This window comes from Hirundo rustica, chromosome 3, assembly GCF_015227805.2.
Source record: "Hirundo rustica isolate bHirRus1 chromosome 3, bHirRus1.pri.v3, whole genome shotgun sequence".
In the NCBI taxonomy this organism is placed as follows: domain Eukaryota; kingdom Metazoa; phylum Chordata; class Aves; order Passeriformes; family Hirundinidae; genus Hirundo; species Hirundo rustica.
In genome coordinates this window covers 46,650,645-46,667,014 of record NC_053452.1, presented here as the reverse complement: position 1 = coordinate 46,667,014, position 16,370 = coordinate 46,650,645, and the positions used below count along the sequence as shown (strand labels likewise).

At 35.2% G+C, this 16,370-nt stretch overlaps 1 protein-coding gene across 4 annotated transcripts in view; it reads right to left on the bottom strand.

The window, feature by feature from the left end:
- RYR2 (ryanodine receptor 2) overlaps positions 1 to 16,370 on the bottom strand; it is a 384,235-nt gene that overhangs the window by 25,101 nt on the left and 342,764 nt on the right. For all 4 annotated transcript variants that reach the window (XM_058419591.1, XM_040059776.2, XM_058419590.1 and 1 more), the window contains 6 exons: positions 9,980 to 10,060; positions 8,877 to 8,965; positions 7,331 to 7,459; positions 5,809 to 5,913; positions 2,208 to 2,289; positions 28 to 1,331 (listed from right to left, as the gene is read on the bottom strand). In XM_058419591.1, coding sequence (XP_058275574.1) covers positions 28 to 1,331; positions 2,208 to 2,289; positions 5,809 to 5,913; positions 7,331 to 7,459; positions 8,877 to 8,965; positions 9,980 to 10,060 — 1,790 coding nt within the window. The remainder of the gene's footprint in view (positions 1 to 27; positions 1,332 to 2,207; positions 2,290 to 5,808; positions 5,914 to 7,330; positions 7,460 to 8,876; positions 8,966 to 9,979; positions 10,061 to 16,370) is intronic.

The window sequence follows — 16,370 nt, the reverse complement described above, 5'->3', positions numbered from 1 at the left end:
TATATCAGAAATAGAAGATACAATTACCTGGATTTTTTCCTGTACCTCGGGCATTGGAGCTAAGGAGGGAGTGCTCAGTAAATCACTCAAACCAGCATTTGGATTGTGAGGGATCAATTTATATTGTCCACCTTCTCGTTTCAAATCCAAACCAAATATGTCTGAGAGTAGATCACTCTCTTCCGTTAAAGTCTGCAGATCCGTCAAATCTTCTGCAGGTAATGCAGCTTCTGCTGGTTTCCTCTCCCCTTCCTCTTCTTCCCCACGCACCTCATCCTGAGTGGGATCTGGCATATTAGCCAAAAGTTCAGCCACCTTGATTTTCTTGGCTCCTTCTACCAGGCTTCCTCCAAGCAGCAAACTGCATATGATGCGAAAAAAGCCCCGGACAACACTACAAGCAAAATGCAGTAAGCCCACCAAAATGCTCCAATAGGAAGAAAACAAAGCCATGACCATGTCCTTCATGGTCATTTTTTTCACTCTTTTCATTTGTTTCTTTAGACTCTTCATGCTGAGCATTTTCATAAGAGTCATTAAATTATACTTGAGAGCTACTAAAGCTGACTTCACGGTCATGAGAGAGAAGAAACCCATTCTAGGATCCTCCTCCTCAGGATTATCCTTCTCATTCTCCTCTTTATTAGCAGACCTCTCATTCAGATCTGACTCAGAGATCTGGGCAGCCAGCTGCATTTCAAAGATGGTATCCTCACAGAAGTTAACAAAAAGCTCCATCTTTTCCTTCTCCCCACCTTCATTTACAACATCAAATATAAATTGTCTCTTTGACTCTTTTACCTGGGGTTTTTCCCACTGAGTCCGACTTGACTCACTTATTTCAAAATAAACACGTTCAATGCGCTTGGCGCTGCCCATGATTTCTATACGACCAAGGAAAGGCTGAAAGTAATTCAGCACACTCTCTGAGAGCTCAAGGAAAGTCTGCAAGCGCGTGTCATGGGGCATGTGTTCTGACAGGTTGGTCAGGAGAACAGCGACATTGAAACCAATGTCTTTCGCAGGCTCATGAAATCGTTTCACGAACTCCTCGTAGTCCAAAGTCTCATTCTCATCCGTTTCAGCACATGACAGCAGAAACTCAGTTTCAGACTGAGTGTAGTGCTTATGGCTTTCCATTGCCCTGTGAAAATCCCTCTTTGAAATTATTCCTTTGCCATCAGGGTCATATTCTTTGAATGCGTCAGAGGAAGTCAAATCTTTCAATTTTAAGAACATATCAAAAAACTTCAGAATCATCTCCACGTTGTTCGATGATTCCACAAGCATATCAACCATCTGCTTTCCAATCGTTCCATTCACAACATTACCTAGTGGTGATGACAGGATATTAGAGATAATATCAGCAAATATTTTGGCAAAGAAAAGCATATTGTAATAAATAGTGAAGCAATCAAAGAGTAAGAATGATAAATTATTGGATAACACACTTACATGAAATCTGAAGTCTTTTACTATTAACTCTACCCTAAGACTTGGAAAAAAATGTAAGCAACTAAGTATTTGCCATTATAGAAAGGAAAAAAAGAAAAATAATCTCTTTCTCTGTAGAAAGAGATCATATATTTAATACAGTACTAAAAGTGGGGTAGCATATTAAAAATTTCACTATAGGGCAGCACAGACAGATCCAGTATAAGCAGTTCACTATTATCTAGATGAGCAGTTCAGTAGGTTCCTTACAGAGCACAGCCTACAGTACTAAGAATTTTCTTTCCTTATCAGTAGCCTTCTATGAGCCTAAAGCCTGGGTATCATAATTTCAGGACCTTGGACATAGCCACTAGATGAACGAAGCCTGTTCTTTATGGATAAGATCACTGCCAAAATAAATGCAATATATTAAGCTTGTTAACTAAATTACTGACAAATGGTTTCATCCCCAGAACTCAGGATTTCAACTTAAATAGTAAAAACCTTTTCATCCAACCCAAAAGATAAGTCAAGCTTATGGAAAAAAAATAAATCTTCTGCTAGTTCCAGATTTTATGAAGTTCTGGCATTCACTATCAACTATCCTACCTAAATTTCCCATTCACTTTCAGACCTGAAAGGTTTTCTCACAACTCACATGCGACATGAAAATTAAAAATGCAAAGAAATATAGAGCATTATCTCTCAAATTAAGAAAATTACAAAGGTAAAAACTTTGCTAGAACAACTGCGAGATTTCATATTTCTACTACCTTCCAGCATAGACAGCAACATGACAACCATATCTTTCTGAAGATCCATTAACTCCTTCAACAGTTCAATTTGACTGGAATCCTAAATAACAGAGAGTATATAAATTTAAATGACATATTGATTTATTTGACATTTATTTATGTGTATGAATATTTCATCTTGTAAAATGCAGACTTAGAAATTAGGAAGCTAGAAGTGTCCAAAATGGTAATACAGTGAAAATATATTTAATTGCCTAACTCCTCACAGCATATATACACCACCATATATACACACCATTAGAAAGAGTAATTTAATAAAGATGAAACTGAATGTGAGAAAAGACTTAAAGCAATAACTGGGTATGTCAAGGTCATAGATGATGCATCTGTAATGTTTCCTGTCAGCTAAAATATTGTCACATTTGGTGCAATCAAGTTTACAGCTATGGATAATATAAGCCATTATAAGCCACTGAACTTTTCAGAGGGAAAAAGAAAAGTTGAAATAAAATGTTAAAATATTTATTAATAAACTTCCATTAGTAAATCCTTAGACATGCATTAAATTGATGTTTTTAGCCACCTCTTATCTCATTGGGTTCACCAAGTTTACTGTCACTTGCCTGGAGTCTATCTGGATAGAATTATTCAACTACTTAATTTCTTCCTCAGTGATACACTGTTGCATCATGCCATTGATAACAAACACTTGAGCAGTGCTGGACTTCAGCAACTGGTAGAACAAACTCAAGGTACTTTAATGGCTGTGGAAGGATGCTTTGATAAAGATCTGCTTGGACTGGAACCCAGTCAGGAGACAAAGCATTGGGAGCCATCTGTGGTGAGCTGCCACTGGCAGCACAGTGGTATTTTTTAGCATTGCTAAAATATGCTAAAAGGCCAGCCTGGCTTACCATCTTTACACACACATCTGTCCCTCTGAAGTCAGACTTGACAGATAAGCTGCTAAACTGACCTAGAGGCCCATGACCACCAGTCAACTCCCTTCCGCTATAAAAATCCCAGGTCACTTTCATGCAGCTAGATTCTACCACAAACTTGAAGTATACGGCATATCTCCCATGGATTTGGGATACCTCTCCACAGTTACTTCCCAAGGATTGAGAGAAAGAGGAGGAAGCACACCACTTAAAGGAGTGTGGTGAGATTCATCAACCTCTACATGATTGCTACTGCTAACTTGCATATAATTGCTTTAACAGAATTGCTTTCATATAGTGTGCTTTGATAGGTAGCGTTATAGTTGACCAGTGATTTTTAGCTTTTATACTGGGTATTAAGTAACTCTGGTTAAGATCCGTCTGTTTATTTTTCTTAATAAGTAACTAATCTTTTATAAATTTATCTGATCTTCCATCATTAAAACTTGCAGGACAGTGATTTAATCACACCTCTGTTAATCACAACCTCCTTAAATTTAAACTGTTACCAAAATCTGAAGCTAAGGGGTTGCTTTCATTTAAACCCCTTTCTGTGAAGGAGTTTAAATACGAAAAGGAGTTCCTTCTGTTCTTCAGACTCAAAGAGACAGCTTTATTAAAAACTTTGTCTAAAGCATCCACTCCACCCTCAACAATGACAACTTGGATCTTGGATTGAAAACCACGTTATTTGGAAATAACAAGATTTTTAATTGATTTGCCCTCTAAGTTTTCATTACAAAACTTTTAACTATGGAAGTTATTTACAGTCCAGATGATCTTTGTTCATTTGGACTGTAAATATTACTTTTTTTTTCTGCCTTAGGTTCTTAAGAAGTATTTCCATTATCACATTGTGGCTTCCTGCTAAAGAGAATTCACCTGATAGAGAATTAAAATGCAAAATGAAAAAAAGATGCAAAACCCAAACAAAACAATGATTGAATTTTGCTACTGTTAAAATCTTGCTTCAAATGTTCTCCAAAAGTGCTCTGGAAACTCATGATTGAAAACAAAACCGAAGTATTTTGCTTAGGCAGGCCCCTCTTACAGAAAAAGCCGTACAGCAACTCCTTATAATTCCACTTAGCCACACTCAACACATTTGAAAACGGGTATGTTAACAGAATCTGAAAAAATTATTAATATATTCTTGTAATAAATATAAACAAACTAAAGAACCCATGTCTATTCTGGTATTTCCTGCTAGGCCCCATAAAGAGTTTCCAAAAGCCCAAAGCTTGATCTCCAAGCAAGAAAAAGACACCATCACTATTTATAGTGATGTATTTGGAATGATGCACTTGGAATAGACTGTTTCTGACACCCCACAGAACATCACAAGTCCACGCTCCCATTGTGCAAAACTGCTGGGCTATCTTTGAAGAGGCGGGATGAGACTTATTTTCTGGATTCAATAATCAAAGATGCTGTGAAGCCACTCTGGGCACAGCTGAGACTATAAACTTGTCATTATTGTAAACGCAGATCTTGCCAATAGCCACATCACATTTCATAATCCACACATAGGTACCACATGTTTGACTCACTGTCAGTAACTACTTAAATACCGCTTTCCAGTTTGCTTTAGTGGAATAGAGCACAATAGCCTTCACTGTGGCCTACCCAAATATAAACTATTTAAAAATTCTTAAAATAACAAAGATGTTTCAAAACCAGAACAGTATCTAGAGGCACCTTTAAATGCAGTTCAGTAGAAATTCAATGCATTTTTCTTGAAAATCAGGTTTGACTGTGATGCCATTTGAAGAATTAGAAGCAATAAAGAAGTGTACCTGTAGCCCAAACTCCACAACTTTAGTAAGCAAGCAGCCTACTGTGGTGGGACACTGCGACAGCCTACTTTCATCCATGAAGTTCCGAGGGCAGGGAGAAAAAATATTCTGAGCAAGACTACTTTAATTTATACAAAGAATACTTACATGGACACCTTTGGAGCCAAATATTGAAATCTAAAACCTCGGAGACTTCAGAGCTGTTATTTCTTAACAATAACTAACACTTTCACAAGCATATGACATTTTTCTCTAAAAATGTGAAATTTTGTAAAAAAATTACAATCAGTGCACTCAATTAAAATATGCAATTCTTTTAAAAATTTAAGAAGTTGAAAAATGCACTGCTTATGGATAGGATTCCTTGCACCTAGTTTTCACAGTCTAAATAACTGTGCCAGCCTCCTTCACTATTTCTACAGCTTATGAAATGAGTACTCACATCCAAAAGAAATTCACCCATTAAGAGGTCTGACTACTTCCTATTAAGAGTAAAAAAGGTTTAGATGCAGACATGTGTTGAACTTGGATTTAATAATGATGTTCAGTGCAGGAGCCATCAGTGAACATGATGGGTTCTGCGTAAAAGGGAACTGCAGAAAACACTGCGAGAGAATTCTGGTACAAAAGACAGGAAACTGAGAGTTCTTCCTGAATATCAGTGATATGCTTCCTTTGCAGTTTGATCTAATCTGGTTTTTACCTGTGGCCAGTGATCCAATTACAGGCCTGCTATTCACACCCGCTCTAGTTTTGCAATTTACTCCCTCAATTTTATTGTATTCTATCATCTCTGTCTTTATTTTTCCTACCAATTGTTATTCATGATTCAAACATATTAACATTTCTCTTTTAGAAGGAAAAAGTAAAACAAAAAGATACCTGAGACAGCTTCATCTGCATGTGGGCAAACACATGAAGGAAACCAACTACAGCATCCCACAGCCTGCTGTGTGCCAGACTTTGCTGATTCCCAGTACATGGCCCCTGTTGTTCAGGAAAAAGCAAAACAAAACAAACCACAACAAAGAAAGAAAACCAAAGTTTGTTTGCAATAAATTCAACAAAACCAGGAAGAAATATACATAAGTGCATGGTTTGGGGTTGTCCTTTAGAAACTGCTATGAAATATTAAACATATCTAGAATTAGATATTTAACAAGACCACTGACTGTAAAAACATACCTACTCCTAATAACCATTCTGCCTGTTTTAGCCAAGTCCCAATATACTAATTCTGAACCCCGAAGTGCGTATCTGTTTGCAACTTCAAACAATAAATGCTGAAGGGGTACAAATCTTCAAGCTGTTTCTTCTTCATGTAATTCCATAAATCGGGAAAAACCTTATGGAAGGTTAATGCAAAATTCACATAAGTGATTAGAGAATTAGTTTCCTGATTTTTCCGCCCCCCAGCACATATAGAGCACAGTGCTAAAAATACTTAAAGAAAATTCCAACTTCTGGAAAACAGGAACACAGAAGCTTTTGAAGCCTCAAAAGATAACAAATAAAATCTCTACCAGCTAAAATTTCTCAACACCGAATTTCTCACACTACTTGTGATTTGAGCAATATGTATACATTAAATATATTTACAAAACGGCCTACAAGTTGCCTCCTCTCATTTTTATTCAGTGCTATTCCATCTTATTTCATCATCATGAACTCTAACATAGTATTTTCTTATTAATATATTTTCACCTGAATAAAACCAATATAATAGATACCTAACAGTCTAATGAGATCCTCTCTTACCTGCTTATTATATGTAGAATAAAATTCTAATATTGTCAACTTATTTACACAAGCAATTAATATAGAACCAAATTACACTGAATTCTTTAGATATCCTGGAAGAACTGCCATATTTTCATTTTGACAGAATTGATCCCAATCTCACTTATTCCTAAATCCACCTTAAGCGCATCTCTACAATTCTCAAATATGAAGTGTGAATTCACCATCTCAAACATAGCATTGATGCTTTAAAACAACCTAATTCCGGATGGAAAATACTATCTAATGTTATATTGACTAAACAGCAGCTATGATCTCCACTCAAATTAGTTTTCTCAGTGGATTAAAGGTAAAAGCTTTAAAGTGGGTAACACTGCTGCAGTCTAGTCGAAATTAAAAACAAAGCTCTACTACCTTATGTAGATGATTACTCATTAATAGTTGCAAATTTTAATAAATTGATATATTTGAAAAAGAGTAGTGACAGGTGTATATACATATACTTGAATATCTTGTTTCACACATAAAGAAATGCACTAAAATCATGTTGAATAAATGCATCTATATTATATTTCTACATTATATCTAGCTGCTTTATATCTTCATGCCAAATGTATGATGAATTTTCTTTCAAGTTCATAACATTCTAATGAAACTAATTTACCTGGATATACTCTGTGAGAGTATTGAAAACTTGTTTTGCAACCTGGATGGCTTTTGAAAAATTTCGTTGTCCTTGTTCATCAATAACATCCTTCCCAGAATAATACCAATAGAAATCACTGATGGATTCCTAAAGACAAGCACAGAGACTGTGTGGCCAAACCGGCTCTAACTTAATATTTATCAATATAAGAAAAACAGCATTAGACAGTTCTAGTTCTGAAAATTATTTCATTTATAAAGGCTTTAACTGAACCACCCAGCAATTCTCAAGTACTACTCCAAGAACTGTAGTTTCATCTCAAGGGAATCAATAGGAAAACAAACACAAGGAAAGAAATAACTTAAATACCCCACAGCAAACCTCAAAATAAAATAAATTGAAAATTAGATGAGTTGGTACCTGATCTTAGAAATACAACCACCTGCATTCTGAAAAAGAGTGCTCAGTGGTACTGCCATGCTGCATGCTGTTCATTAAACAATGTCTCTTTATACTGCATGCTTGACACCTAGTCAATAGTGGGAGCAAATATTGCTTTGTGTGCACGATTCCTCTCTCCATCTTCCCCAAAGGCGAGCTTATTAAATTTTCAACAAAGTAAGCAATGGAATGAAAATCATTGTATTGTCTCCACAACTTCTACAGAATGCATAAATATAGAAAGCAATGTTGATAGCAGCAGCAGTGTAAACAAAAAAAAGAAAAAACATTTTCAGAGGCTGTAATTCTCAGAGCAAATAAATGAATGGCCAAAGGGAACTTAGCTAGATAAATAATTTAAAAAATAATAATATATTTTCATGTGCACTGATTTTCAGAAAGAAAAGAATTATAGGTAAAAGTTACAAACATTTATCACAAAATATGTTTTCACACAATTCACATGCTGTAATCTGGAAACAAAGTAGATTCTTTTCATTACTTTGTACTGTCTCATGAAAATAAAATGTTTTTGTAGTAAAAGGACTTGGGAGATAACTTAAAATAGATGATTGAAAAGGTTTTTAATCTAGCCTTCTGCAGTTGGTTTTTTTTTTCCTTTTGCCTTTTTTCCCCCTCTTTAGAAAATGCATAGTTCATATACTTCACCCCACACCAGTACACGAGCATTCATTCACAGAGCAGCCAGGGCTCAGCCTAAATCAGAATATGGATGAAAAAGCAGCTGGCAGAAACTGAACTTCAGCAATATAAAATGCTTCTCACTCACAGGGTAGTTTCAGACAACACCTGGCTACCTGTGCTCAGGAACACACCGAGCACGCCCCCTGCTCCTTCCGCTCTCCTTGGCTAACAGCCTCCATCGCATTCCCGCCTACGAAGGTTGAAACCACTCCTTCACATGTATGTTCTCTCTCACTCTCCCAGCACAAAGTAACAATTCTTAAAGAACTGCAGCCACTAGAGAATTTCAGCCTATCTCGTCAGCTTGGGCTACAGAGACCAGAATAAGTGTGATGACAAATAAATGCGCTCCTCTAATAAAACTTGTATAGAAGTAAGTCACATTTTCACCTGCTTACTTAGAATATAAATAACTTACCTGAACTCTCAATAAGTAATCCACAGTAGAAATGATAATATTAACAGTTGTGTTGTTACCAGTTTGAGTTCTCAGGTAATTCTGAAAATCTAAAAATTCAAATAGAAGTTTAATTTAAATTTATTTAAGTTTTAAAACTACTTCTGAAAATTAATTCTGATTTATTATGTTCTAGAAAAGTTTAGCTTAGAGGCATGGATTGGGTTTTCTTCTCTTTCTTCTCTGTTCTTTTTGGTTGTTTGGTTTTTTGGGGGGCTTTTTCTTTTTTTTTTTTTTTTTTTTGGTTAAAAAAACAATGTTAAGAGTTTTAACGTCTTATTGCAGAGATCACATACCAGTGAACTACTGAAGCCAGAAGCTTTTTTATATATTTCACCTGTAAAACTTAATTTGGTCTTACTTTAATCTATTTATCACTAGGGCTACATCAATATCAATGCAATTATACTTAGAATATATTTTGTTAGTAAAATTAAATCATATAATTATACAAATCCTCATAACTAAAGAAATATGTCTAATGCCTAAAAAGGAAAAAATTCCCTTTTTTCCTCTTTTCATTCCCTAAGAATGACAGAGAACACAGGGAAATATACTTATTAATAAAAATACACTTAAATTATGCATTTTAATGTGTTCATATATATATAAACACACACACATCTATATATATATATAAGATACATTGTTTCTTCAAGAAAGGTATCGTGTACGTTGTAACCTCACATACAATTCCAACTGACATTAGTGGGAAACAGTGTGCACCAGAAAGCAGACATGTGCCAAGGGACAATAAATACAACTTCCCCTGAATCTCCCAGGTCTAGAAGTTATAAACATTTTCCTATGTAAACTTAACTTTCCTAGTAGGTCAAGATCCAAAACTCATCATTTTGGAAACAACTATCTTATCTACAAAATTAGGGATGTTAAAAAACACTGGCAACTTAATTCCACTTAAATATTTTCCCTTCCTGTACAATCTAGCAGCTGTTCTACCTTTCATGGTATTTTAAGAAGGCAGCCAAACCTTCCATAATTAAGACCTTCTACCATCAGTTACCGTCACCTTGATTTCGCTGACCGGCAGCCTGCCCACAAACCTGAATTGTGTCCTTCACAAAGCAACTGAAGGAAGCGGAAGAGGTCACAGGTGAACTCATCATCCTGCATCACCTTTTCTCCTGCAGAAAGGCCAGATGGAAGCACGTTACCACAGTCTGCCAAGTAACACACCACAGCCCCTGAAGAACATCTCCAGAACTTATATTAAGAAAGAGAGAAGAGGAGAGAAAATTTATAACCACCAATCTATCTGAAGCACCTATGACTTGTGCTTGGCAGATAGTTATTTGGTTATTAAAAAAAAAAAAAAAAATTACAAAACTTAACTCCTGATTTATAAATATGGCAGCATGAGCTTGGCAACATTTTACAAATAATCCCTGATCTATGTTTGACTTCACTGGGCATGGAAGCTGTGTCACATACAAAGGTTAGGGCTGGACCAGTTTGGTTCCCATTCATCACAAGATAAGGTACTTAAAATATAGAATGAGATTTAATCAAACGGCTATGAAAATCACTCTTCAAATAAATATTTGATTTTACAATATTCTAAAATAACCCATGAAATTTACAGCTATGTGCACTCTCAAAAATCATTTACACTGAAATATTTGAGGATTTAGTACCTGTCTGCTGCTGACACTAAGTGGACATGTATCCTTTGACAAAGAAATACATCTTTAATTAATTAAGACCAAATGCCAAAATGCTTTACTGAATTAGGCCCTTCAGTTAATTTTTTGGTAAACAACTAATATTCAAATGAATAAAGCTTCAAGCCTTTTTTTTTTTTCCCCCCCACAGGAAGCAGTATACTAAAAAGCCTTCAATTAATACGTCATTATTTCAAGTACATCAATACATACAGTCAACTTTGTACAGGGACAAGTAAAGAATAGAAATAACCATTCACCCAGAAAAAACAGTCACAACTGAGGAAAATGTAGAACAGCTTATAAAATGACACACGAGGACAATACAACAGGCATTAAAGCAGTAAAGGCCACCTATCAAAAGTAATAAAATTCCCATATAGAACCTTGGGGAAGTATTTTGACTATGTATGTAAAGGCGGAAGTCACAAAAACTTCTGCTATTTAAGAATATATATAATTTGAACATATTACAAGCACTATTTGTAAACAAGAAAAGGAGGGAGATAAAAATGAAAGCAAACTGCAAAACAGTTTGAAAGAATGTTTCTTTGAGGGGATATAATTTAGGCTCTACAAAGACAAGATCTTTAGTATGTGAACAGGAGACCAAAAGAGTGGGTAAAGGCATTAAAAAAAACCCAAAAACCAACCATTTAGGTACCTTAGTTAAATCAACTATTTCTTCCATGCTGTTCTACTGGTAGATAATTCTAATTATAATATCCACATTTACAGATTACTACAATATTATAATTGCATTACCACTGTTTGGGCTGGATTTGGCTATGATCAAGTTAATTTTCTTTATACTAGCTACCTGAAATGTAAACAGTATTTAGTACGATTTGGAGTATAAATAGACATGATCAGAAGTTTAACTTTCATAAAGTCATGAGCAATTATAATTTCAAACTAATGGACTAATCAGTCCACAGACTGTGAATTTTAAACTGAGACTCTTCAGTACATGAGGAATAGGAATCAAAAGCACACTGAAGACTAATATGAATATTTTAAAGTACAAAATTTCACACTTTTCTGTTGCTCTCAAGACAATGTTTGGTGTTAACAATATATATCACTAAGGCATATGCCAACATAATTTCTTGCAAAAGATAAGATGCTTTTCCTCCTAACTCTAGATGTGGACTTAGGGCAAAAAATCAGTCACAAAAACGTAGTCACAAAAAATACCAATTGTTTCTCCAAGAATGAGTCAAATACTTTGAATGTCTTTCCATTACATCTTTCTCCACTGAAAAATGACATGGTTGTTACCAGGCACATAGTTTTTCAGTCACAGTAGACTGAAAACCCTTTCAGTTAATTAAACAATGAAAAATAAATGACTGTTTCTGTCAGTGCTTATGAAGGTATACATGCAATGTACACCCAAGAAAGCAAAAACAGAAGGTAGCTGGGCACTCAAAAGTATATTTATTCAACATTCCACGCAGGTTCAGTCCTGCACGAGAGCTTCATATGGTGCCGGCCAAATGCTGTAGTAGAGAAGATTTCTCAGGGAAAGTTACTTTCTTTTTTTCAATTTAATTGAACTGTCATGCTTAAAGTTACACGTGGGCTCACATGCTCTGTTGAACTAGGCACAAAAATAAGAATTACAGAAAGCCACATACTTGGTGAAGCCAGTATCACACATGTAATGCTTGTAGCTTGACTGCTAATATGGCAATGATTTTATAAAATAACTCATCAGCAAACTTGCTTGGAAAAATCAAGCCCATGAAAGGCCCAATTATCTATTTCCTGTGTGTTAAGGCACCACTGAATCAAAGGCACCAATGAATCAGAGCCATTGGTAGGAATAATACAACAGAATGTTAGAGTTTAATATTTTTGACCTCTATTTTTCTTGCTCCCTTAGGAAATAAGATTCCAGAACAAGAAAGAAAACAAGTCTCAAGTTAAAATGCTATATAGATCCTGGCTTTTAGTACAATTACTGGACTGTAGGAATTTTTATTAAATAGATTCCATTTTTATTATTGGATGGGCCAGGCACGGTCTTTTAATTAGCTCCACTGTAAATAAATCACAACTTGAACACAAGTTATTACAAAATTCTTCAAAATCAGGAGGTGTTTAGGTGCATCACTGCATAAAAGCTGAAAGGTCTGTAGCTTTAGAAATATTTTTACATATTTTAAAATTAAGCAAAAAAAAGAGCATATCTCAAACCATATGGCCACACTAAGATTTACAATGTCCTGGTTTTCAATTTTTACACCTGATCAAAATCAGACTAGAACCAATGTTAGTATGGACAAGAATTTTCATTTTCAGATTGTACTTACTGACTACAAGTTGCCTCACTGGCAACTACAGAACTGAAATGGAGATCCATTTCTTTCTCTGATATTCAGGAGAGCGACCTTTGCTGCTGTGCACACGAATTCATGCCAGTTCACACAAAGATTGTCAAAGAATGTACTTACAAACATACACACACTACATATAGTTGTTATGAAAAAACATTCTTTAATTTCTGTTGATACTAGATATATTCTGGAAAATACTTGCTTAGATGTTAAAATGCTGCCATTGCTCATGCTGTATGTAAATGGAATGGCTGTACACACAAAGGCTTTAAGCCGGTAGCTTTCGCAAAACTGGCAGTTTGTGGTATACAGAGGTATCATGGGTAGGAAACAAAAATAAAATTCAATGAAAAATAAATCCATGGAGCTTTTTTCATTGAAAGTGCATGTGTCAAATTTCAATGATTCTCTCCATCTTTCTTGATTTTATTTTTTAAAACCTCAGTGGAAAAGATCTGACTTCTATTGCTACTCCAAAACACGAGCTCAATAGTACATATTACAGAAATATAAAAATACTTTTAGCTTTCAAATGGGAACAGGACTCTTTTATGATGGCTGTGAAGCAAAAGCAAATCTGTCCCAGGATAAAGCAAGTGAATTTATTCTTATCACAAGATCCAGACAGTATTGGATTGGATTGTGAGTGTTGCATGTCTTCGACTCCTCAACAATCTAATTCAAGTAAGAAATGCATTTGCTTCCTCAATAAGTGAAATTCTCTGAAGTTATTTAAGTTCCCTTTTAATAGAAAACACTGATTCAAATAGTTTTATGAAGGTGGAAAACACCTCTCCATTGCAGACTACAGTGGATTACACAGAATTTATGCATCTACTTTAAGTGTGACTAGGCTGGTGAAGGCCAAAAGCTTATTTATTAATTCCACATTATTAATGGCAGAAAACAGCCCTGATGTAAACCCACAGTACAGACAGTTATCTACCTACCGCTAGTTAACACATCTACCTCTCAGACTGGTAAAAGTCCTTTAAGAGCTACTGTCTCATTCTAAAATTGTATTTTATTAAAATAAGGCTTCTGTGAGCTTACAGAGAAATGAAAGAAAGTAATGATGAAATATTTAAAAATTGAACATTGAAATAGAGCTTTTTTGAAAAAGAGGGAAAAAAGGTAAAAAAATCTAAGTGTAAACTTAATATGTTAAGTCTTGTACTTCATGTAAGTAAAACAAGTCTCTCCAGAAGAGAAAAACATTGCACTTTCAAGATTTTGGTGACTCACAGTGAAATGGAGTATGAGTGTTTAATGAAAAACCATTGCAAAATAGTAAGTATTTCTACATGTTTTTGATTTTGAAACCCCCTTTTTGGAAAAGGAAACAGAACAATCAAAACAAAATACATACAGAAGAAACAACATTGAGTACGCCACAAAAACAAGTAAGAAACACATTTGCTAAAGAACCATCAATGTTGTTACCAGTGGGGGTTCCAGGGTTTGAAAAGGGAAGGTAGTACCAGTCAGAGGAATATCAGGACAAGGCACTTACGATGTGGACAGCACAAAGAAACAATGGGAATAGAGCAATAAATTTCACATCCATGTTGACGCAATAAAGGGCTTTCTATTGGTTGCTAAGGTTGGCACGGGACCAGAAACAAGAACTGCACATGAGGAAAAATTGACTTTATTCCCATAAGTTTCAAAAGTTTTTTTGACTTCGGGAATAATAGTTTCAGGCTTGTAGGTTGCAAAGTCAATGACAATTACTCATGAATGTGTTTCTGCAGCCGATTGAGACAAAATGATAAACAGGCCAAAACGCACATTTTTCATCCCATCATTTCCTTGGTAATCAATAAAATTATCTTCAATTGAGGAGTAACTAATTACTCATAGATTAAGCTTCTTTCTCAGAAAAACAAAACCAAAAACAACCTGGGGAAAAAAAAAATCTTTCGCATCTTTTGTACTTCCTTTGAAGTAATAACAGATGGTTATTCACAGGATTGCAGACATAAGAAGTCAGATATCCTATAAAATCTAGGATACTTTGAAACTGTTCACTACAGGAGTTTCCTCACAGACACACTGGCTTGGCTTTAGTAATACTATCAGGTATTAATACCAGTACCTGTACAGCTTTTATGTAAACTACTTTTCAATTAACTGAAAAAGATGTGCTTCATAATTTAAAAAAATACTACTATTTGAAGGTAGCATATTATCAACAATAATGTAACTCTGAAAGGGAAAATTACAGTCTTTTTTGGTTGGATTTGGTTTTCTTTTGTCTTGATTTTTCAGTAGCTGGATATTAATACGTAGAAAAAGATGGTGTTAGCAAATATTATCCCTTTGTGCCAAGAAATCTTTGACACAGTGATTACTGTATCTTGACACTGCTACTGCTCAGTAACAGAGAAAACAAACAAACGAACAAACAAATTATCCTAATCACTGTGTAGAGTTTTGTTAAGCTGCCAAATAAGAAAATTTCCACTGAGAAAACAGCACCAGATCATCCTCCTCCCAACATTTGGCTAATGAAAAGACATCTGCTGTGCTGGAGTTCATTGTTTCTGCTGTCTGGTATACACATTTTGTACTTTAAATTCTCTTTTTACATGCTGGCATTAACACCTCATGGCAGCTGCTCGGACAAAGCTCTTCCTTCACTTGAAGTATGGAAACCTTGAGGTACATCAACCATAACACACCATGTAACTTTCAGAATAAGGAATGACCACCTGTAAACAGCATTGATTCCTGTTAATTAGCAATGCGTCACCTCTTTCTTGTATCAACTCCTGACTGCATTAGATAAACCAAGCCAGTGGTACGTCCTCTCCTTACTAACCACCCTCAAATCCTCACTGGATCCACCACTGATTTCCTGTGCTTGCACAAATCAATGCAGCAATAAAGCCACATTCAATACACAACAAAAAGGCTACAGGAGGACTAAAGCACAAGGCTTTGTGTATGTGCATATTATTATTATTTTTCCTTTTAAGATTCATCCATTGCAAATACTGGGCTTACTAAAATGAAAACAAATTAAAAAAAGAACAGGAAAGAAAAGTATAAAAAAGCTTGTTGCTCTTACATTTACTGTGTCAGTCACTGTGCAAATCCTGATAGAGAGGAAGACCAAACTGGGAAGAGTTGATGTGTAAACCAAGAATTTTAGAATGAACCATTGTAATAATAACAGAAAAATCACACTAGTTTAGCAGTCTTACAGAAAAAAAAATCTAGTGATACTCAAGAGCTGTACAGTGCTGACACAAAGCTAAGAGCAGGGAAAATAAGGAATAGGCAGCTGTTTTTAATAATTACCACGCTCATGGGTGATGACTGAGGAAGGGAGGACAGGACAATTAGTTCAAAGAAAAAGAAACAGGAAAAAAAAGAAAAAACGTGAGAATTTGTTTTAGCAAATACAAAATACAGTTAGTATTGGT